Source organism: Pteropus vampyrus, unplaced genomic scaffold, assembly GCF_000151845.1.
Source record: "Pteropus vampyrus isolate Shadow unplaced genomic scaffold, Pvam_2.0 Scaffold387, whole genome shotgun sequence".
NCBI lineage: Eukaryota > Metazoa > Chordata > Mammalia > Chiroptera > Pteropodidae > Pteropus > Pteropus vampyrus.
In genome coordinates, this window is record NW_011889168.1 from 3,071,369 (window position 1) to 3,094,940 (window position 23,572).

General features: G+C 39.5%; 1 protein-coding gene and 1 pseudogene across 1 annotated transcript; both read left to right on the forward strand.

Moving 5' to 3' along the window:
- Window positions 1-117: 117 nt before the first annotated feature.
- On the forward strand, window positions 118-21,616 carry CHST7 (carbohydrate sulfotransferase 7). The gene is made up of 2 exons (XM_011380040.2): window positions 118-1,774; window positions 20,998-21,616. The coding sequence occupies exon 1, from the start codon at window positions 304-306 to the stop codon at window positions 1,741-1,743; it is 1,440 nt and encodes a 479-aa protein (XP_011378342.1). The 5' UTR covers window positions 118-303; the 3' UTR covers window positions 1,744-1,774; window positions 20,998-21,616.
- LOC111731601 lies at window positions 13,706-13,824 on the forward strand (annotated as a pseudogene).
- Window positions 21,617-23,572: the final 1,956 nt, after the last annotated feature.

Below are 23,572 nucleotides of genomic sequence, written 5' to 3' on the forward strand. Positions count from 1 at the left end.
ATCTGGCAAAGCAGTGGGCTAACCCTGGCGGGCAGGGAGGCGGGGAGAAACTGCGGGATTGAAGGCGGGGCGGGCGACTGCCAAGGCAGCCAATAGGCGACTCTCCAGTGGCTGAGCTGAGAGACCGCAGGGGCGCCGCCACTAGCACCACAGCCTCCCAAGTTTCCCCTTGTGGATGCACAGCCCTTGTGTCTCCTCTTCTCCCGGAGCAAAGCGGCCCAAAGAGGCTAGAGGCGGACTAGGAACGAGATTTCTAAAGGGACAGGACCGGCGCCGCACCCGCTCTAGGGAGTTCGGTGAACGATGAAGGGTCGGCGGCGGCGGCGCCGGAAGTACTGCAAGTTCGCCCTGCTGTTGGTGCTGTACACGCTGATGCTGCTGCTCGTCCCCTCCATACTGCATGGTGGCCGTGATGGGGACAAGGGCTCCGGGCACTGCCTGGGCCTGCAGCGCAGCCTGGGAGTGTGGAGTCTGGAGGCGGCGGCGGCCGGAGAGCGAGAGCAGGTTGTGGAAGAGCGGCCCGCCGCTGAAGGGTCTCCGGGCAACCTCAGCAGCGCCGTCGGGGAAGCGGTGTCTGGTGAGAAGCAACACATTTATGTGCATGCCACCTGGCGCACCGGCTCATCGTTCCTAGGCGAACTCTTTAACCAGCACCCGGACGTTTTCTATTTGTACGAGCCCATGTGGCATCTGTGGCAGGCGTTGTATCCCGGCGATGCTGAGAGCCTGCAGGGCGCGCTGCGTGACATGCTGCGCTCGCTTTTCCGCTGCGACTTCTCGGTGTTGCAGCTGTATGCGCCGCCGGGGGATCCCGCCGCGCGCTCCCCGAGCGCGGCCAATCTCACCACAGCTGCCCTCTTCCGCTGGCGGACCAACAAGGTCATCTGCTCGCCGCCCCTGTGCCCCGGCGCGACCCGTGCCCGGGCCGAGGTCGGCCTCGTCGAAGACACCACCTGCGAGCGCAGCTGCCCACCCGTGGCTCTGCGCGCTCTGGAGGCTGAGTGCCGCAAGTACCCCGTGGTGGTCATCAAGGACGTGCGCCTCCTCGATCTGGGCGTGCTGGTGCCCCTGCTGCGTGACCCGGGCCTCAACCTGAAGGTGGTGCAGCTTTTCCGCGACCCGCGAGCGGTACACAACTCGCGCCTCAAGTCCAGGCAGGGGCTTCTACGCGAGAGCATCCAGGTGTTGCGCACGCGTCAGAGGGGCGACCGCTTCCACCGCGTGCTGCTAGCGCATGGGATTGGCGCTCGCCCTGGGAGCCCGTCCCGCGCGCTGCCCGCAGCGCCACGCACAGACTTCTTCCTGACCGGTGCGCTGGAGGTGATCTGCGAAGCCTGGCTGCGCGACCTGCTCTTCGCTCGCGGGGCGCCCGCCTGGCTGCGGCGCCGCTACCTGAGGCTGCGCTATGAGGACCTGGTGCGGCAGCCGCGCGCCCAGCTGCGCCGCCTACTGCGCTTCGCCGGGCTGCGCGCGCTGGCTGCGCTCGACACCTTCGCGCTCAACATGACTAGAGGCACGGCCTACGGGGCGGACCGGCCCTTCCACCTGTCCGCGCGCGACGCCCGCGAGGCTGTGCACGCCTGGCGTGAGCGCCTGAGCCGAGAGCAAGTGCGCCAGGTGGAGGCCGCCTGCGCTCCTGCCATGCGTCTGCTGGCCTACCCGCGCAGCAGAGAGGAAGACAACGCCGAGCCGGCGGTGGATGTGGAGACGCTGCTGGAGACAGAGGCCGTTGGCGCCACGTAGCCCCCAACCCGCGTCCTGGGGTCGGATGCCGGTAAGGTGGTCCCTGGCAGGGTGGGACAGGGTGGGGCAGGGAAGGGTCCTCGGGAGCTTGGACTAGCCTGCAGGGGGAGGGGGTGATGCAGTCCCAGATCTCGCCCTGTCAGAACAGATCCAAGCCGTGGGAAATCGCTGCAGGTAGAATTTAGGAGAGCCATCGGGATCTCCAGTTTAGCCACCTGCCTCCTCAGGTCTGGATCCTGAGATGAGAGAGGTTAAGTATAGCTGAAGCGGAGCCCAGGTCTCCACACTCCCAGTGCCCTCTGTGAAGTAACAGGTAAGGTCATCTCTTGAAACTGAGGAAGCGGGAGAGGAAAGAGGGGTAATAGGTCTGCGGAGAGGAGAGGTTTGAAAGTCATACTGGAACTTGAGACTTGGAATTGACATGAAAAGTGTAGGATTTCGGGGACCATGACTTTATCTTGATGCCAATCTGTCCTGTGGGGAAAATTTTTGCAACAGTGTTTGCAGGCACAGGAAAAGCCAAAAGCAGAGTTTTGTGGATGTTATTGACTCTTATTCTACCTCTCCCTAATCTGTTTCATATTTCTTCTCTGCTTCAGTCTCTGATGCTTAGACTCCAGGGATTTCCTTCTGAGTTCCCAAGCATACAGGCATAACCAGGCTTCTCTTGCAACACTTTTTGCACATGTGTGTCTCTCAGACTCTGGTACAGTGGCTAGAACAAACTTAGCTTTCCCCTGGCTCATGTGGCGTGGCTTTTCCTCCTTCCCCCAGTGACTGGCGTTTGCAGGATGTTTGACCATATCCCTTTTACATCAAGTCTCAAAAGCTGCCTGGTCAGCTTCCTCTAGTGCTGACAAGACCTCAGGGCTGGGCTTCCCGGACTTCGCCCAATCTATTTGAGAGATGGAACCTTAAATTGGCAGTAGCAGCTTTGGCTGTAACCACAGAAGGAGCTTTGTGAAAAGACATCCCTCCCCTAATTTTGTTTTGATCTTTCTCTATAAACATATATCCCGAGATGCTAAAATGGGGCTTAAATGATCTCGAAATGTGTTCAGTGTCTGGGTCAGTGTATGGCCTGTACTTTGGCCTGAGGGAAGAGTTTGTTCTGCATAATGCTGACCTTAAAGAGTCTAGTTATTGGCCTGGGAATACACTTCCCCAGACTATGTGTGAGTTGGAAGGGTGCAGCTTACTACACTGTGCAGTCCAAAGGAGGAGGAAAAGCAGTGCTGGGTAGGCGGAAGTGCCTTAAGTTTCCATTCATTATTTTATAGTATAATTCACTATTCCCCTGGGATGAAGCTCTGAGGACAAAGTTGAAGATGTTAATGAACACGGATTTTGTTTTTGTTAATGGAGCCAAGGTTTCAGAGAGATTTCGGAAGCTAGCTGATTTTTCTCACAGTGATCAAGTGGTTTTCTTGGTCAGTTTCTGTAATTGCTAGGAAGTCTATGTTCCTTCCTGATTTCCATAGTAAAGGAAGGTAAAGCACAGGATGACTTGTCACATCTTAACAAAAACATCCTTTCATCTGTTAATCCTGTATTTACAGATGTTAAGTAACATAATAGTCCCTAACCCTCCTTCTCAGGCTTGAGAGAATACCTCTCTAGGGCAAATGCTACAGCATTTCATGGCTTTAAGAACTGACAATCTCCCAGAAACTTACTTTTTTCCATTTTTATTAACATTTATTGAGTGTTGACTGGAGTGAAGTAGGGAGAATAGAGAGGAGGGTTAGCAGACAAGCCTTCGCCTTCTAGGAAGTTGGTCTGTGAGGGTGACTGTAGGGAAAGACACTGGTGCTGCTGTTTGGAAGGCCAATGGAGCTTCCTTTGCAGGGATGCAGGGACATCTGGAAGCCAGCTTTAGGCTTTTCCATACTTTGGTGACTAAGCCCTTCCTCTCACATTTCTGCTGGAATTATTGGGCTCTTACCATGTCACCACCAACCAGTGGATTTACTAAAATGCTTGTATTCCTGGTTCCTAGAAAGATAGCATGATTGATCCACTGATGAGTTACTAAAAGTCAGTCACACTCTAGGAGGGGAAGTGAAGGAAATGGATGCTCATGTGCCATACATTGAGTTAGACATTCTACATATATCATTATTTTGACATAGTATCGATTTTATAAATGAGGTATCTGAGACCCATAGAAGTCAAGTAATTTGCCTGAAGTCACACCTGGCTGGTGAAGGTGGAGCAGCATTGGTGTTCAACCCCAGAGGTCAGAATCTCTCCATTATGACACACTCTTACCTGGACCCCCTTAGCATCTCCTAGCAGCACCTATGGCTCCCTGGCCAGGCTTAGAGGTTAGTCTGGGGTGGGAGACACACTTAGTTCTATTACTAATATGTTCCAACCACTGAAGAAATCACTAAAATATCTCAAAGCTGCCAAGAGCACCTACACAAGAAAACCAATGATCCTACAGCCATCCTTTCCATGGCTGTCCTTCACACAAGACATCTGAGTATGCCTTCAGATCAGCAGTGAAAAGAGGCTGCACATGAATTGATCCAAGTAACTTCTGGATGGTTCATACCTGACAACCAAGATTTGGTAGGGAGGGAGTTAGTACACTTCTTTAAGGGCTGGGTAGGGACTTTGGCACCCTGAACCAAGTCACCAAGGATCCAGGCCTTTTCCATCTTTTACATCTTGGAGTTCATTCCCCAGCTTATCTTCCCACTGTCACAAGATGGTAGCCACCGCCACAAGCATCACTTCCTCACACAACTGCTCAGGACTGTAAAATGTAGAAGGGAAGGAATCTGGTTAACAAGTAAGGAGTAGAGGAATTTTCCCTTATTTGTCTCTCTTTCCTTTAATCTCGTTATAAAACCTTTCCCAGAACTCCCTACTCCAAGCCAACTTCCTTTTTCGTCTCACTGGCTAGAACTGACTGGGTCACATGGCCTGCCCTAGCCCCAAAATTGGTGAAAAGGACTGTGATCATCCTGATTGGCTTAAACCACATTATATTCACCTGTTTTTAATATCAGGACCTGAGCTCCACCTTCAGAAATTCTGATGTAATTGGTCTGAGGTTGGGTCCAAGAATTGGGATGTTATAAAAGCTCCCCCAGGTGACTGTACTGTACAGCCAAAGTTGAGAACCACTGATTTGGACCAGTCATGTTCATCCCCTGGGCTGAGCCATGGCCACTGGGACAAGATCAAGATGGGATAGAGGGCTGTTAATGAGTGGTGAACTGTCTGCCACAGTAATTTGTGTGAAAGAACTTGGAGCTATGAAATTCCAAGTAGATGTAGGGTATTAATATGGAAAGGGGGAAATGTCTTAGATTGTTCACGGCTCCATTTATCACCCTCTCACACTCCTTCAAAGGCTTTGTTGTCTGTACTCCTTATCTAATAATCCATCATTGTACACTATCCATCACTGTTCCAAACAGACTGATGTGCTGTTTTATCATTTTCAGCATCTCTTCCTTTGACCTCTCCCTTTAGTAGGACCCACGATTTCATTCCTGTAGGCATTTAAGACACTTTGCCCTTTGTTCTTGATGGACCAACTCTTTGAATGAAATTAGGAAAGGAGGCAAGTATACTGTAATCTAAGCCCTAACAGTCAGAAAGCTTTGTTTCTAAGGAAATCATCCAAAAAGAAAAAGAAATGATCAGCCACCGCCAAATTTTTAACAAAGCATTTTGAAAGTCATTCCATTTTAGTTGGGATACTATGCCCCATATGGCTTATGTATAAATATCACTGAAAGGAGAACATCTTGCTTAAACACAGATTGCTAAAGAATGGGCATTTGTTAAACAATATTCTTACATAGATTTTCTCATTCAACAAAATTTGTTTAAATTCTCAACTATAAGTCAGTGTGGGTGCTGTATTCATGCCAGAGGGCTGAAAGTTAGAGTGTGTGTGTGTGTGTGTGTGTGTGTGCGCACGCGCACGTGTGTGTGTGTGCACGTGCATGTGCACATGTGCCCACTCATGTGCACACACACATACACGTGCACACAAATAGGTATCTGAGTCACAGGGCTGCAGTAAGATGTGAACAATTTTTAAAAACACATCCACTGCTCTCTTGTGAGGTTAGTGCTGCCTTTGATCAAGACATTCTTAGAGCTCTCCTTTGGGGCTTCCTTCTCAGATAGGGCCCCCTCAGTTTATGATAGACTTTGTGTTTAGGAAAAATTAGCATTTGTTAAGTCTGATGAGCAAAGCAGAGGAGGAGGCTGGTACCGCATAGTGAGATGTGTCCATAAGGTAGTAATAGGGTCATTCCTTGGCTCATATGAAATCATTTTTTATATTAGGGCACAAGAAGCCAGGCATCAGAACCTGGCTCTCCTGGTTACTACTTGATTGACCTTGGGCAAGGTCCTAAGCCTTTTTGGCTTTAGTATTCTTACTAATAAGAAGAGGAGGTTGAATTAAGAGGATTTCCAGGGTTTCTTGGTGTTAAGGGGAGGTGACATACATTGAATACTTGTTTTGTGCACTGTATTACTTGCTTAATGTACGTTGTCTGAGTTAATCTCCATGTCTGCATTATGAGGTAGATAGTATCTCCATTTTATAGATGGTGAAATGAGCTCAGAGAGGTTGGGTAATTGTCAAGGATAACATAGCCAGAGGATTAAAATCAAGTTACTGTCTATTTTGGAACTAGTGTTTTAAACGATTTTATACATAATATAAGCACATGGTAAAAAAATAAAAATAGTTCAACAGTATAGAAAGATATGAAATACCTGCCGGTCTCACTTCCTAGAAGCAACCACTACATTTCTTGTGATATATGTCTAGAAATCTTTTGTGCAAATTCAAACAGAAATATATAGCCTTTTGTAGGTAAATTTTTAAAATTTTAATTCATACCTCAGGTTGTGGGAACCAGGATGCCAAGATGATATCAACTACTCAGCCCTTCTGCAGTCCACATGTATTTTGAAAGTGTCATTTCTGTGATTATTTTAAATACTGGCTACATTTTAAAATAAAAATGATCATCTCTTTTTAAAATCTCACTTACACATGACATCAGGTTTTAGCAAACTTCTTGCTAAGATGGCCTTCTTCTGGTACTGTTACAGTGGATTATACCTATTGACTTGAACTTCAGCTATTTCAGGACAATATCACTAGAGAATAGGCTTATTTTAAATAAGGTTTAACTATTCGTACATTTTTATCTATGTTTCTGAGAACCCTCTTTGTAGTCTGGAGGAAAGTGGAAATGCCCATTTGCAGTTGTTAAGGCAGATTCAGAGGGTTTTCAAACAGGTTTTTTTTAGTCTGGCCAGAGATGTTCTTCCCATGAATACAAATGTAATATAAATAGTTGGGAATGATGCTTAAAAAAAAACATTTATAAACAGCTGGCTTAAAATTCCTCAGTATGCCTTTTCTCAGCTTGTTCTCAGCATGAGCAGCACAGAAAAGAATGAAACTAAAAAAACTAAACGGGCCTTGCTTTTTTGTCTCTGATGTTCCAGTTGAACAAGGTGACCAATAAATGAACCTTTCTGTGCAGGCTCCCAGCCCAACACTCTCCTGCTTCGTAGTGGAACTGAAGGAACTTGCTCTATTGAAAGAAATGTTTCTACTTAGGTATACTATAAAAGAAGAATGGTAGGGACTAATAAACAGTGCTGGCCCAAGTTCAAGAACACAGGGAAGTGAACTGTTTGGGAGCTGAACAGGAAGCAGTTTCGATGAGAGAAAAGTTGCAGAGCTCAGTGATGTCTTCGTGAGAATGGGAGCCTGTCAGTTTTGCTCCCTGCCCGCCTTGGCCCACAGGCACCAAACCAGTGGCTCGGTCTGACATTTCTGCAGCTGGCCTTGTTCACATTCAAAAATCAAAAATCGTCATACTGGATGCTGAGAAGAAATTGGAGCATGAGCTGATAGTGAACATTTTTAAATTAGGGGATTAAGAGGCTGTGAAAGACAACCACTACATTTGACTTTAGTGCTGACCATGTTTGGAGTGAGCAGAATCTCTTCCCCTGAAGAGTCACATACTAAAAATAACCACTAAGGTAGATATGTTTTTACTCATGAAATGGAGGCCCTTTCTGTTAAGTGTTACTTTTAGGCATAGTGCTAAAAGGAGAGTTGTGAGGCATCAAGAAGTCTCAGATCTGGCCTGAAATCCAAATGCCTAGATGGATGGTTTGGAGAGATTAATACTGTGTGATTAAAATCATTTGGGCATGGTAACCAGCAGACTGTAAACAGAGAAAACAGCTAACTGGAAGTTAGAAATAGAACATTACAGAGACATTTGTTTTGTATGGGGAGTGGGTAAGGGGTGTGAAACTGTGAGTTCTTTTGTAAAGATGATGAACCGAAGAAAGTAAAGAGCAGCCCCCGGTGTGAATCGGGAGGCTAACTGAAACAGTCCTTACATATATACAGGTAAGGTGAACATTAGAGAAAAAATGTCCCAGAGCTTCAAACTCACTTTCTCCATGACTGAGACCAGACTTTATCAAAAAGGATATATTACTGCTTCGGCTAGAGTGTGGGAACAGCAGGCCAAAAATATTAAGATCAAGATAATTTTTTTAAAAAATAGGACTTCCTTTCAAACAGCCTAGAGCTGGAATCTGTTAAATACACAAGTTTTAGAAGCAATAAAAGCAGATGCTTTCTCTTGCTCTAATAAAGGATATCACCAACATGGATATAATAAAGTAAAACAATACATTTTTCAGGTTCTGCAAGGAACAAAAAAGTTATACATTGTTGCCTTTTTGTGTACTCCACTCCCACCTCCAAGCTAGTGATCATGAAGGTGACTGTTTTGCAAAAAAGACATGATCAGCTGAAAATAAACACATACATCCAAAGAACAACAAAACTCCCAGCATGATTGAATGCCTTTTAAATTAATTCTATTTTTATTCCTCAACAGTCAAAGGGAAAGAGAAATAGTTTTGACTTCAGGAAAAAATCTATGTCCTGCTCCCAAGTATGCCAATCATTGGCAATCCTACAGGCCCCAAGGGAGGTCTAGTTTACATGCTCAAGTGTCCTGTGCCAACATAAACCTATTCTCTCAGCCATGGGGCCATTTTATCCACACCAGCTTGTGGACAGGGCTAAGAAAAAGTGGAACAGACACAGTACCTCATTCTGTAGGGAGAGCTACCTGAAGTAATAGGCTAGACTTGGCCTGATACACAGACTCTGAACACTGACCAACCATCCTAACCTGTGAATCCTAAAGCTTTATGAGGGCAGCTCCAGTGTCTCCCACCCCACCTTCAGCTACTCTTTTGGCTAATAACCCCAATGGAGGCCACAGGGCTGCCTGAATGGCAGGTGCAAGCTCTTATCATTTCCCAGCCCCATGCCTTTACTAACCCCAGTTACCCCTACTTGGTAGATGACAAACATCTTCAGGTGGGTAGTCAAATATATATTATAAAATACTGACTCAGTTCCTTTATTTGACTTTGGAATGACCTTACTCACAAAAGCAATTACGTATGCCAATTAAAATTATATCTCGGAACAGTTCAATGAAAAAACAAATAACAAAAGTCAGCTAGGCAAACTCAGCTGTTTCCAAGTTTTATTAATACTGGTTTGGAGTGCATTCATTTTGTTCTCAAGTGAGCTCAAAAACTTTGGAAATTTTTAGTTGGGGATGGGTATGATAAAATGGGAAACATTATTATTTTATTCCACTGGGGAAATATAATGGCCATTTAATTTTTGCACTGGCTGACTCTGGGAAACATTATTATTTTATTCTACTGGGGAAATGTAATGACCATTTAATTTTTGCACTGGCTGACTCTGAGGCTTGACTAGTGACTGGCATGGACTGAGGTTTTTCTGGAGTAGAAAAGTGGGTATTTTCCTCCCACTGTGGGCAGGGTGGAGGATAGTGGGGGAAGTTCAACTCTCTACATGGTCTTCCAGGTCCAGGCAAGTGACCTTTCTCCTAATCTCTCCCTGCAGTCCCCAGACAAGAGTTTTATTTGTTTGTGTTTGTGTGCGTGTATTTACTCAATCCTTGTTTTCACTTAGAGCAAGAGTTGTTTCAAGTATTAAATACAACTGAAACTATTATTGACCAGTGCAAGTATTCTGGCGCCCTCTACCACCCCCTACCACTGCCACCTAATTTTTCAGATTAAAAGTCCGAAAATGATTTATCATATTTATGATGTTTAAAGTACATTCTGAGGCTATGGGGGGGGGGGAGATATGGTTATATTAGCAAACTAAATGTTTCCTATTACATTTTGCTTTAGAGTCCAGTGCTTGCATTTTGATATTTCTGGTATTTTGAGTACCGTTTTAACATTATCCTTAAGCAGCTCCCTTTAAAAAAATCAATAACTAAATGACTATGTCAACATTGTCAGTCATTTTTGTTTTCCTTGGCACTGAATTTCACTGATTGGAAGTGAAAACAGGAAGGTTAAGAAAGCTTAACCCAGGTTAACAGATAAGCTTAGATGGTAACATCATCCACAGAGGGTAGTTCCAGGGTCAGATGCTGGCAGATCTTACAAGAACGTGTTGCCATTGAAAAAGAGGCCAATGCCATTCTCAGCCCATTTGTTCTGGAATGGGTCCAGGAGGAAGGCTGTTACAATGGACTGGAAAGTAATTCACCAGTGATAACGGAACCTGCTGAATACCCGGAAATCTCAGATCCCTCAGCCCAAGTGCTAAGTCCCAGCACCAACTTGTAGCATCTGTGAAGTCGTTTTTAGTGGTAAACTCAGGGTGCTGCACCTGGCACAAGCAAGTGGGCAGGGACAAGCGCATACTTCCAGAGGCAAAAACAAGAAAAACTTGAAGAAGGACAGGTAAAAATCTCCAGGTGCCATTCAAGGAGGGAAGTGAGGTGCCCATGCAAGTTCCCAGATCCACTCTTGAGGCCCAGGGATTGATTGGTACCCAACATGAAAAGGGACAGGAAGGCAGAGCTGCAAGTTCATTTGGTTGAATCTTCTGTTCTCAAACTTTAAAGCCAGCAGGAAGTTGATTCTTCCTCCTCCCCCGTCTTAGCTGAAAAAGTATGATTAAAATGCTAAGAGTGTGTCTTCCTGAGTTATTCCGCTGTAGGCTGTGAGGCTCAGCCCAGCCAACTGCATGCAATCGCAGTGCAGGCTCTGTAACCCGGAAAGAAGTTTCTCTTTGATGGCAGCAAGGCCATTAGTAGGTCAACCAGCTGCATTTAGGGCTCGGCTGGTCATTTAAATACTCAGGGAAACTGTAGCAGAGGAAATAAATACACCTAACTCATTGGAATATAACTTTGAATAATTAAGTAAATAATTTTTTTTTTTAAAGAGCAAACTAATTTGTGAATTGAGTATTAAGGAATGACTTCACACTTCAATGCCAAATATTTAAAAAACCCTTTTATACATGCTTCACACAACATTGATATACAGAAATCTCCATAATTCTGGAAATTAATTGCATTAAGACAGATTTTTAATTATCGATTTTCTATTTTCATACAGGACAGGTCTTTAAACACTTTTGACTCAGGAATGACCAGAAAGGTCTACACTCATTTTAGGCAGTTCAAGTAGTGGCAAACATTTTCATTCTCCCCTAACTCTGAGTAAGCGGAAATAGTTTTAACCAAGTTTAGTAGCTTAAAATTTAATTCTTCATTCTCAAACATCTAGCAGCTGGAAAAAATGGCAAAACTAGCTACTTGGTCACTATAGCTGGCTGGTAAACTGAGTACTTGGTTTTTAAATACACACCTAAAGTTAAATACTTCCTAGCTCCAACTGAATAGGACTCCATAGTATTAAGAAGAGTGGGGTCTGGAGTGAATTTAATTCTTAAACCTATGTCTAAGAAACTGGGGGCTTAAGAATTTTGGGGACCATCACATAAGAATTCATGAACATGTTTATGTTTTAAACACAGCAAAAAAATATTGAAAATGGTAGGAAATTTGCTGATAGTACTTTTTAGAGTCTACTTGGCCACTACAGGCTCTATGGAGGTATAAGTCAGAAATGGAAGGTATATGAGCATCCCTGTCCTGGTTCAGTGACATTCAGAAACTAGAGATGGAAACAAAAGGATGGGGATCCATTTCTAGTGTGAAGAAAGAAAGGGCCTTATGAGGTTGCCACCTGTACACTGTGGGCTGCCCAGTCAGGATTAGCAGGACTTCATTCAGAACAGCTCTTCAAATACCCCAGAGGTAGTAACAGATCTTTCAAAGCTTCTGTCTCTCCTCTACTCCCACCTTGTGTTGCCAGCGATTTGATCAAATAAAAAAAATTAATTTGAGTGAAAAGCAGCTTTTCAGGTAGATTTTTTAAAAATTTAAAGAAGATTTTTAATAAAAGGATTTAATTTTTTTATTATGGGTTCAGAGGTTGGACTGGTAGTATCTACATAAACATTTGTTGGACATCGCATATGACCAGGCAACATTTAGCACTTAGTTTATCACTGACAGAAAACCACCCTGACTAACTGCCAAGTTGTTTCCAGGTCTTTAAAACAACCCAAATGGAAAGCTGAACGCATTGCACAAAGAAACAGTGACAGAGGAAAATGTTTTATTTTTAAATAATTATAGATACATGGAAAGTTGCAAAAACAGTACAGAGAGGTCTGGTGTACCCTTCACCCATCTTCCCTCAACATTAACATCTTATATATAGATCAATATCAACACCAGGAAATTGACATAGGTACAAACTTTATTCAGTTCTCAACATTTACATGCACTCATTTTGAGTATATTTATATGTGTAGATTTGTGTAATTTTATCACATATAGGTATGTGTAAACACCACCACAATTAAGACACAGAACTTCCATCAGCACAAAGAAACTCTCTTGTGATCTCCCTTTATAGTCACATACTATACTCCATCAAACCCCCATGTTTTCTTGTAAAAGTTTTGTATTTTTTCTTTTGCCTTTTCTTATAAATTCTAGGATAAACTTACCTATATCTACATTTAATTCTATGCTTCATTTTGAGTTAATTTTTGTATAAAGTGCGAGGATTGGGTCAAGTATTTTTTGCCTGTAAATGTCTAACTGCTCCAGCACTATTTTTTGAAAAGACTATCCTTCCTCTAACGAATTGCTTTTGCACTTTTGTAGAAAAATCGGTTAGCAAGACATACATGTATGTCTATTTCTAGGTTTAATCTTCTCATTGATCTCTGAATCTGTTGCTCCACCAATACCACACTGTTTTGATTAATGTAGTTAGATATAACTTAATATTGAATAGTGATTATTCCTACTTTATTCTTTTCTAAAAAGATTTTAGCTATTCTAGTTTCTTTGTCATTTCATGTAAATTTTAGAATAAGCTTGTCTATAAAAGTCATTGATGGACTTTGATAGAAGGTTCGTTAAACCTATATATCAATTTGGGGAAAATTGACATCTTTACTATGTTGAGTCTTCTAATCCGTGAACATATTTATGTCTCTCTATTGATTTACATCTTGTTTGATTTCTTTTTATTGGTGTTTTGTAGTTTTTAGTATACAAGTATTTTACATGTTTTATTAGATTTATACCTAAGTATTTATTATGAATGATTGTAAATATCAAGCTTTAAAATTTGGTTTCAAGATGTCCATTGCTAGTATATGTAAATAAAATTGATTTTTAAATATTGATCTTGTATCTTACAAACTTTCTGAATTCACTTATTACTTCTAAGAGTTTTTGGTACATTCCTTGGGATTTTCTATGTACAAACCATATCATCTACAAACATCTTCTTTTCCAATCAATATGACTTTTATTTCCTTTTCTTTTCTTGTCTTATTTCATTGGCTATGACTTCTAGTACTATGGTGAATAAGAATAGTGAATGCTGACGTCTTCATCTTCTTCCCAATCCTAGAGGGAAAGCATTCAATTTTTCATCATAAAGTATGAGGCTAGATGTAGGTTTATGTATATTTTTTAAATCTAATTGAGTCTATGGCCATGCCACCCTGAACGTGCCCAATCTCGTCTGATCTCAGATGCTAAGCAGTGTCAGGCCTGGTTAGTACTTGGATGGGAGACCACCTAGGAATACCAGGTGCTGTGGGTGTTAAAAAATAAAAATAATAAAATCTAATTGAGGAAGTTTCCCTCTATTCCTAGTTTGCTGAGAGTTTTTATCACAAATGAGTGTTAAATTTTTTCAAATGCCTTTTTGGCATCAATTGATTTGATAGTTTTTTTTTCCTTAGCCTGTTAATATGGTAGATTATATGGATTGATTTTTGAATACTGAACCAGCCTTACATCCTAAAATAAACCCTACTCAGTCATGATACCTAAATCTTTTCATATACCCCAACTCATTCTACAAGGCCACTGTTACCCTAATTCCAAAACCAGACAGACATTACATAAAAAGAAAATTATAGGCCAATATCCCTGATGAACATAAATGTAAAAATCCTCAACAAAATATTAGCTAACAGAATTTAGCGGTAACTCAAAAAGATCATACTCCATGATCAAGTTGGATTTATTACTAGGATGCAAGGTTGGTTTAATATCTGCAAATCAATTAATGTGATACATCTCATTAACAAATTGAAAGATAATCATAACAATAGATGCAGAAAAAGCATTTGACAAAATCCAGTATTGATTTATGATAAAAACTCTCAGCAAAGTGGTAATAGAGGGAACATACCTCAACATAATAAAGGCCATATATGACAAAACTACAGCTGACATATTCAATGGGGAAAGGCTAAAAACTTTTTCTTTAAGAACAGGAACAAGACAAGGATGCCCACTGTCACTACTTCTATTCGACATTATATTAGAAGTCCTAGCCAAAGCAATCAGACAAGAAAAAGAAATAAAAGGCATCCATATTAGAAAGAAAGAAGTAAAACTGTCATTATTTGCAGATGACGTGATACTATATATAGAGAACTATAAAGATTCCACCAAAACACTGTTAGAACTGATAAATGAATTCAGAAAAGGAGCAGAACACAAAATTAATATTGAGAAATATCATCTCATACTTGCCAGAATTGGTTCTATACACCAATAATGAACTATCAGAAATTTTAAAAATCTCATTTATAATTGTACAAAAAATAAAATATCTAGGAATAAATTTAACTAAGGAAGTAAAAGACTTATACTCAGAAAATTATAAGACATTAAAGAAAGAAATTTAAGAAGATACAAATAAATGGAAGCATAATACTGTGCTCATGGATAGGAAGAATTAACTTCATTAAAATGCCCATACTGCCCAAAGCAATCTATAGATTCAGTGCAATTCCCATCAAAACACCAATGGTATTTTTCACAGAACTAGAACAAATAATCCTAAAATTTGTATGGAACCATAAAAGACCCACAGCAATCTTGAGAAAAAAGAATAAAGAGGTATCACAATACCTGATATCAAACTATACTACAAGGCTATGGTAATTAAAACTATATGTTACTGGCATAAAAACAGACATATAGATTAATAGAACAGAATAGAGAGCCCAGAAATAAATCCATGCCTATATGGTTAATTAATCTATGACAAAGGAGGCAAGAATATACAATGAGGTAAAGACAGCTTATTAAATAAATGGTATTGGGAAAACTTGACAGACACATGCTAAAAAAGTGAAACTAGACCACCTCCTCATACCATATACAAGAATAAACTCAAAATAGACTGAAGACTTAAATGTAAGACCCGAAACCATGAAACTCCTAGAAGTAAACATAGGCAGCAAACTCTGACATTGTGCTTAGTAATATTTTTTTCTGATATGTCGCCTCAGTCAAAAGAAACAAAAGAAAAAGTAAACAAATGGGACTCAAACTAAACTAAAAAGTTTTTGCATAGCAAAGGAAACTATCAACAAGATGAAAAGACAACCTACTGAATGGGAGAAAATATTTGCTAATGATACATCTAATAAAAGTTCATTTCCAAAATTTATAAAGAACTCATACAACTCAACAACAACAATAAAAAAATATCCAATTAAAAAAATGGGCAAAGGACCTGAATAGGCATTTCTCCAAAGATGACATGCAAATGGCTAATAGACATATGAAAAGATGCTCAATATCACTAATCATCAGAGAAATGCAAATTAAAACCACAGTGAGATATCATCTCACACTTGCCAGAACAGCCATCATCAATAAATTAAAAAACAAGTGTTGGCCAAGATGTGGAAAAAAGGGAACCCTCGGACACTGTTGGTGGGATTGCAAATTGCTACAGGCACTATGGAAAACAGTTTGGAGATTCCTCAAAAGATTAAAAATAGAACAGCCTTATGTCCCAGCAATTCCACTTCTGAGTATTTATCCAAAGAAAACCAAAACATTAATTCAAAAAGATATATGCACCCTTATGTTCACTGCAGAGCTATTCACAATAGCCAAGATACAGAAGCAACCGAAGTGCCCATTAATAGACAATTGGATAAAGAAGTGGTACATATATACAATGGAATACTACTCAACCATAAAAAAATCTTACCATTTGCAACAACATGATGGATCTAGAGAGTATTAAGCTAAGTGAAGTAAGTCAGAGAAAGACAAATACCATATGATTTCACTTACATGTGGAATCTAAGGAATGAAATAAATGAACAAACAAAATGAAAAGAGACTCATAGATACAGAAAACAAACTGGTAATTGCCAGATGGGAGGGGGTTGGGGAGTGGGTGAAAAGGTGAAGGGATTAAGGACAAATTGGTAGTTACAAAATAGTCACAGGGATGTAAAGTACAGCATAGGGAATATAGTCAATAATATTGTAATAACTATAGTGCCACGTGGGTACTAGACTAATTGGGGGGATCACTTCATAAATTATGTAAATGTCTAACCACTATGCTGTACACCTGCAACTAATATAAAATAATATTGAATGTCAACTCTAATTGAAAAATAAAAATTAAAAAAATCTTTTCATATATTGTTGAATTTAATTTGCTAATATTTTGTTGAAGATTTTTGTACCTAAGTTCATGAGAAATATTGGTCAGTAGTTTTCTTTTTCTGTACTTTGTTTGGTCTTGGTATCAGGGTAATAATAGCCTCACAATTTTATAGACGAGATTGTGTAGAATTGGTGTTAATTCTACTTTAAATGTTTGGTAGAATTCTCCATTGAAAGTATCTGGGCCTAGAGATTTTTGGAAGTCACTGATTAATTCAATTTTTAGTAGTTATATGACTTTTCAAATTATCTATTTTACATTGGTTGAATTGTGGTAGTTTGTGCTTTTTGAGGAATTGGTCTATTTGATCTAAGCTGTCATATTTATTTAAATAGAATTGTATTTTCATTATTATTTTTTATCCTTTTAATGTCTGTGGGGTCTGCAGTGAGCTCCTACTTCATTTCTGGTATTAGTAATTTGTATATTCCCTTTTTTATAATTAGTCTTGATAGAGGTTTATCAAAATTTTAATCTTTTCAAAGAACCAGCTTCTTGTTTCATTGATTTTATTGCCTTCCTGTTTCGATTTTACTGATTTATGCTCTTCTTATGTCCTTTTGCTTGACTTGTGTTTATTTTGATCTTTCAGTTTCTTGAGGCGGATGCTTAGATTATTGATTTGAGACCTTTTCTTTTTTCTAACTTAAGCATCTAATATACTATAAATTTCCCTCTCAGACTGTTTTGACTGTCTCACAAATTTTGATATGTTGCATTTTAATTCAATATATTGTTTTTTTTTTAATTTCCCATGGATTATTTAGAAATGTGTTGTTTAATTTCCAGGATTCTGGAGAATTTCCTCCTGTCTTTCTGTTATAGACATGTAGTTTGATTCTATCATGTTTAGAGAACATACTCTATTATTATTTCAATTCTTCTAAATTTGTTCAGGTTTGTTCAATGAACCGGGATATGATCTATGTCACAATTCTTCTAAATTTGTTCAGGTTTGTTCAATGAACCGGGATATGATCTATGTCACAATTCTTCTAAATTTGTTCAGGTTTGTTCAGTGAACCGGGATATGATCTATGTCGTGAATGTTCCATGTATGCATTGAAAGAATGTGTTTCTACTGTTATTTAGATGGAGTGTTCTATACATATCAATTCAATCTCGTTTGGTTGATGATATTGTTTAGTTCTATATCAGTTGATTTTCTGTCTAGTATTCTATCAATTGTTGAAAGAGGTATTTAAGTTTCGAACTATAAACGTGGATATGTCTATTTCTCCTTTCTGTTCTTTCAGTTTTTGCTTTAAGAAATTTCAAGTTCTGTTGTTTGCCACATACATACACATTTAGGATTTCTGTCTTATTGATGAGTTGAATCTTTTACCATTATGTACAGTACTTCATTGTCCCTGGTAATTTCCTATTTTATCTGATACTAATTAATATAACCATTCTTCCTTTATTTTGATTAATGTTTGTATGGTATATCCTTTTTATCCTTTTACTTTCAACCTACCTATATCATATTTGAAATTATTTTTTTGTAGGCAGCATACAGTTGGGTCATATTTTTAAAACTATTCTGGCAATCTCTTTTTGTATATTTGTATATTGAGACCATTTATATTTAATTATATTTTATAATTATTGATATTACAGGGTTTAATTTTGCCATTTTAAAACATGATGTCTATTTGGTCCCTGTTTTTTTCCCCTATTTCCCTTTTTGTGCCTTCTTGTAGTTTATTTGAACATTTTTTAGAATTTCATTTTGATTTATTTGCAGTTTTTTTTCCAATTAGTTGACATTCAATATTACTTTCTATTAATTTAAGGTGTACAGCATTGTGGTTAGACATTTATCTAATTTATGAAGTGATCTCCCCAATTAGTCTAGTACCCTTCTCCCAATTAGTCTAGTATCCACCTGGAAATATATAGTTATTAAATTTATTCTTACTTTATCCTTTCTCTTGTTCTTTCTTCATTTGTGATGCTTCAAGTTTCCTTCTTTTATCTTTTCCTTTCTGTTGGAAGAACTTCCTTTAGCAATTCTTTTACAGCAGTTCTGTTAACAAATTCTTAGTTTTCCTTCATCTGAGAATGTCTTTATATCGCCTTCATTCTTGAAGGATATTATCATGGAATATATAAGACCAAGATGACAGTCATTTTCTTTCAGCACTTGAAAAATATTGTGTCATTTCCTTCTGGCCGCCATGGTTTCAGATATAAAATCCACTGACATTCAAGTCACTTCCATAAGTAATGCATCATATCAGAATTTATGAGACATCTTCCATACAGTGACACAGCAATATGTTTTAATGAACCCTGTATGTTTGTGCAGATTTCTTTGTGGTTTGTTTGTGGTTCACGCAGCTTCTTGAACCTGTAGGTTTATGTCTTTTTCCAAATTTGAGAAATTTTCAGCCATATTTTTTCAGGTACTTTTTCAGCTTCAATCTGTTTTCCCCTTCTTTCTGGAACTCATGAACAATGGATCATTTATTGTAGTACCATAGGTCTCTGAGGCTCTGTTCATCTTTTTTTACTCTATTTTCTCTCTGTTGCTCAGATTGTGTAATTTCTATAGTTCTATTTTCAGATTCACTAGTTCCTTACTCTGTCATCTCTGTCCTGCCGTTGAGCCCATACAGTGAGCTTTTTAAATTTTGGTCATTGTATTTTACAGTTCTAAAATCTCCACTTGGTTCTTTTTTATATTTATTTTCCAATAATTTTTTTGTTTGTTACAAATGTGTTCATAATTGCTAGTTGAAGCATTTTTATGATATTGGCTTAAAATCCTTTTCAGGTAACTTCAGTATCTGTGTCATTTCAATTGTCTTTTCTCATTCAAGTTAAAATTTCCCTGGTTCTTGGCTTCACAGGTAATTTTTTCCATTGGATCTTGAACATTTGAACATGTGTTATGAATCTCTGAATTCTATTTAAATCTTTAATTTTAGGAGGCCATCCCTGACACTGCACTAAAAGGGGTGCATCACCTAGTTACTGCCAGGTGGAGAGGGTAGTCCAGAAGCCCTGACTTCCTACTACACCTCTGCTGATATGAGAGGGGAATATTTCTGTGGTGCTTGGTTTCTGTCTTTCTATGCTGGCCCTTCCCTGCCTTTTGGCTAGAGATAACAGGTTTTTCTTGAGCCTTTTTGATTTGTGACCATTGATATTTCTGGCCTGCTGGCTTCTTTAAAACCCATTCCAGGATACAGAGGAGGCAAAAGGAAAACACAGGGAACTCACAACTCTGTTTTTCCTAATTTCCCAAGGTCTTTAGTCAGTCTATCTTTTTTTCCCCACCTTTCAGATTCTTATCTTTGTTTTATGTGTCGTATTTGGGGATTTCATTTACACTGGGTGGGAGGAATAAGGAGAAATGTTTTTATTCTACTTTATCTGGAACCAGAGTTAGCTCATCTGGAAATTGTTTTTTATTAAATTATATTGAAATTTGACATGGTGGCTCTTTTTATGTAAATAACCTGTACCAATAGAATATTAAAGGTTTATAGAAAGGCCTTTATGAATTTAGCTTTTCCTTGGTTTAATTAGCTAAATATGAATCTTTATCACACCTTTTAAATCATGTTGAAAGTGCTTCTTTCCCAAATTCTGTACCAGTATTTCTATTAAGGTGATGGACCATATTAGAAAACAATGTCGACTTTGGTACACATCCAGGTTCAGAGGAAGGATCACAAGAAACTAGTAGCAGAACTGGTACAAACATCCCCAAAGTCAGCTCACTCTCTGCTGCTCCCAGTGACATAAGCAATGTTTTAATGAAAGAATAAAAAAGTTCAGAGGAGGCAGGACTCATTGCTTATATGTAGTCTTAGTTGTACAGAATAGCCAGTTGTTGGCAAGATTTATTTTACACATGTGAACTAGTACACTTGTGAAGGATGGTTTCATGGTCTGTGCCTAAAGGTACAGCTTCAAGCCCAGCTCTTACTCCCACTCTATCCAGCAGATCTCAAAAAGTTCTATTCTCAACAGGCACCCAACAGCAGCAGCTGGAGAAAGCACAGTCCTACTGACAGGGGTGCCTCCATCTTTTTCCTGTCTTTATTCTCACCAAACACCTCCTGGGTCACATTTTCTCCTGGTCTGTCTTCATAAAGCAGAAATGATAGATACTGGTTTGGTATGGATTTACAGCATTGTCTAATGCAGCTTAGATAAGGATGATTAAAGGCTTTATATTTTAGAGGCTTTACATTGTCTGGGTTCAACAGGATTTCTGTGGATTTCTGTGTTCTGTAGTTCAAACATCTTTTGTTCCTTCCCTCCTAGGTCAGTCACCATGAACTGGAGCACTCAGCATGTTGCCCCAGCACTGGAAAAGTCATGCTGTGGAGGCAATCTATCTCGCTACCAGAGACTGGGACTTGATTTGGTACCAAGTGCTGTGCAGTTCTGCAGAGCAGGAATATCATGAGCTTATTAAATAATGACCAACACATTTATTGAAACAAAGTTTCCAGTAAGGAAATGACAGTACAATGTGGATAATTATGGCAATAAAATAGGAAGAGCTTTAGTTCCCAGCCTGAACCTGCCTCTGCTGGAGCCATTTCAATAAAGCATCCTCACAATAAAGAAGAGACATGATTTGGTGCCATTTCCCATCAGCAGGTGTTTGGACAAAACATCAATGTGACTAAGGGCCAAGTGAAGCCCTGTGTATCTTGATTAAATTACTATTAAATAAAAGGTCTGGGTGGTATTCTTTTAAACCTGACTCATCCAGCTCTTCAAATAGCTTCCCTTGTCCCTGCCCCTGAACCAATTTTTAAAAAGTAATCTCTCTCCCTGGGGTGGGAGAACCCAAATGAACTGAAACAAATTTTTGTTTTAAATTGTTCTGTTTTTATAATGATACTATTAAATTACTCTGGAGTCATGCTAATGATGTGTTTTGTTTTGTTTTGCTAAGAAGCAAATTTTATGATATAGTTCAATGGCATGGTTCAGGGATACACAGGAATATGAAGACTATGAAGGAAACTGTATGTTGGGTTCAAGAATCTTAGCAATTATCCAACACTCAAAGCCTTTTAAAGACTATTGCAGGTCAGGAGAAGTCACAAGCAGAGACCAAGTTTAAAGTGTTTCTTTTAACCCTAAGGCACATTTTAAAAATCTCAAAAATCTGTTGCCATGATTTTTAGACCCCATTTTAAAACTGAAGTTTTTCAAGCACCTAAATCAGGGGTTGGCAAAAACCTTTTCTGTAAAGAGCCAGATAGTAAATAGTTCAGGCCTTACAAGCAAATAGTTGCTCACTTCTGTCACAACTCTTCAGTTCTGCATGAAAGTAGTCATAGACAATATGCAAATGAATGGGCATATTGTATGCCAACAAAACTTTATTTACAGACACAGGCATTGGGCCAGATTGGTCCAGTGGCTGGTTGTAATTTTTTAACTCCTGGTCTAAATGAAGCTGGAGAGGAATAGCTTCCACCCAACAAAGAACCTCTCAGTGAGGGAAAGAGACTAAGAATAGGGTCATACTGTACCCTTCTACGAATAGACAATACTTTTAAAATACAAAACAAGATTAGCTCAGCCAGTTAATCTTTTTATTTTGAGTTTTGAAAAAAAAAAAAAAAAAAAGCTTTGAGAAAAATGTGTTAAATATCAGCAAGGGCAGGAAAACATGTGGCTAGCTTTACAATATCAATCTAAACATAGACACAAAGGCAAACATTAAGTAGGATGCTAGGGAAAGGTAGCACTTTGGGGCCTAACTGCAGTTTTCCTTATTGTACATAAGGGTTGCTGATAATGCCAAGACTTTTGCTTTTTCACAGGTATATATATTTTAACATTATTTTATATAACATGTTTATATAACATAATATAGTTAATTTTATAAAACCACCAGTTTGCCACTGTTGAATAGAAGACAAAATTCTCCCCAATTACAGTATGTAAGCTCTCTATAAAAAGTTCCCTAGAAGGTTACATCATCCCATGTTAAATTCATCCTATTCTATTTTAAAAATTGCTGTTCAGCTATTAAATGAATCTTGGTGGCCTTCCCTTTTAATAAGTTTAATGAACATAGTAAAACTTCCTAAGTAAGAAGTACCATATGCATTTTATATAAAAAATTAAAAGACAACCTAAGATGAAGTGACTCTACTATGAAGTCACACTTTGAATGACTGATTTCAGTGATAAATTCCAAATCCATAGACTTAACACCCACACGACTGAAAATTGTTCCTAGGCTTCTCCAAAGCCCATAACTTGAATAATCAACAAAAGTTAACCCCCAAGTGTCCATGCAGTTATATAACCACCCAGTAACGCTGGGATCTTAACTTTTTTAAGTGTTTTAGACAGCAGATGTAGAGTTCCTCATGCTGTTTACAAGTCCTTTCTATTTGGGCTCCTCCAACATATACAAGCCTAGATTATTTTCTGCTGGCCAGTGGTTGAGCTGACCATGGCATTTGGCAATTCCGTTAACCCTTTTTAAAAGGTAGCCATCAGAATGAGAAGGTGACCTCTCCCAAGCGCTCTGTGTCTGTTTCAGACCTTTTCAAAAGGCAGAATAGGCGGACATTCCTTCTCATCTTCTCCAAGGCTCAGATAGCAGAAAACTGGCTGCCTGCATGTTCCATGTGGGCCATGGTTATAGTATATCCTGCTTACAAAAATAAAACTGACATAAAAAACTTTGGTTTTGCTCTTTACAATTTCTGCTAGCACTGGGTGATGAGATTTAATTTAAAAAAAAAGACTCTACTTATGAAAATTGAAACTGGAAAAAATGGTTTATTTCTAAGTCTTGTTTTGAAAGGACTATCAAAATAGCCTACTTGCTTTTTCTAGTTAGACACTCACAATGGTTTCT

Bases quoted from the DNA above. Each gene is read 5' to 3' on its own strand.
- CHST7 (XM_011380040.2), top strand. From the start codon at position 304: ATGAAGGGTCGGCGGCGGCGGCGCCGGAAGTACTGCAAGTTCGCCCTG.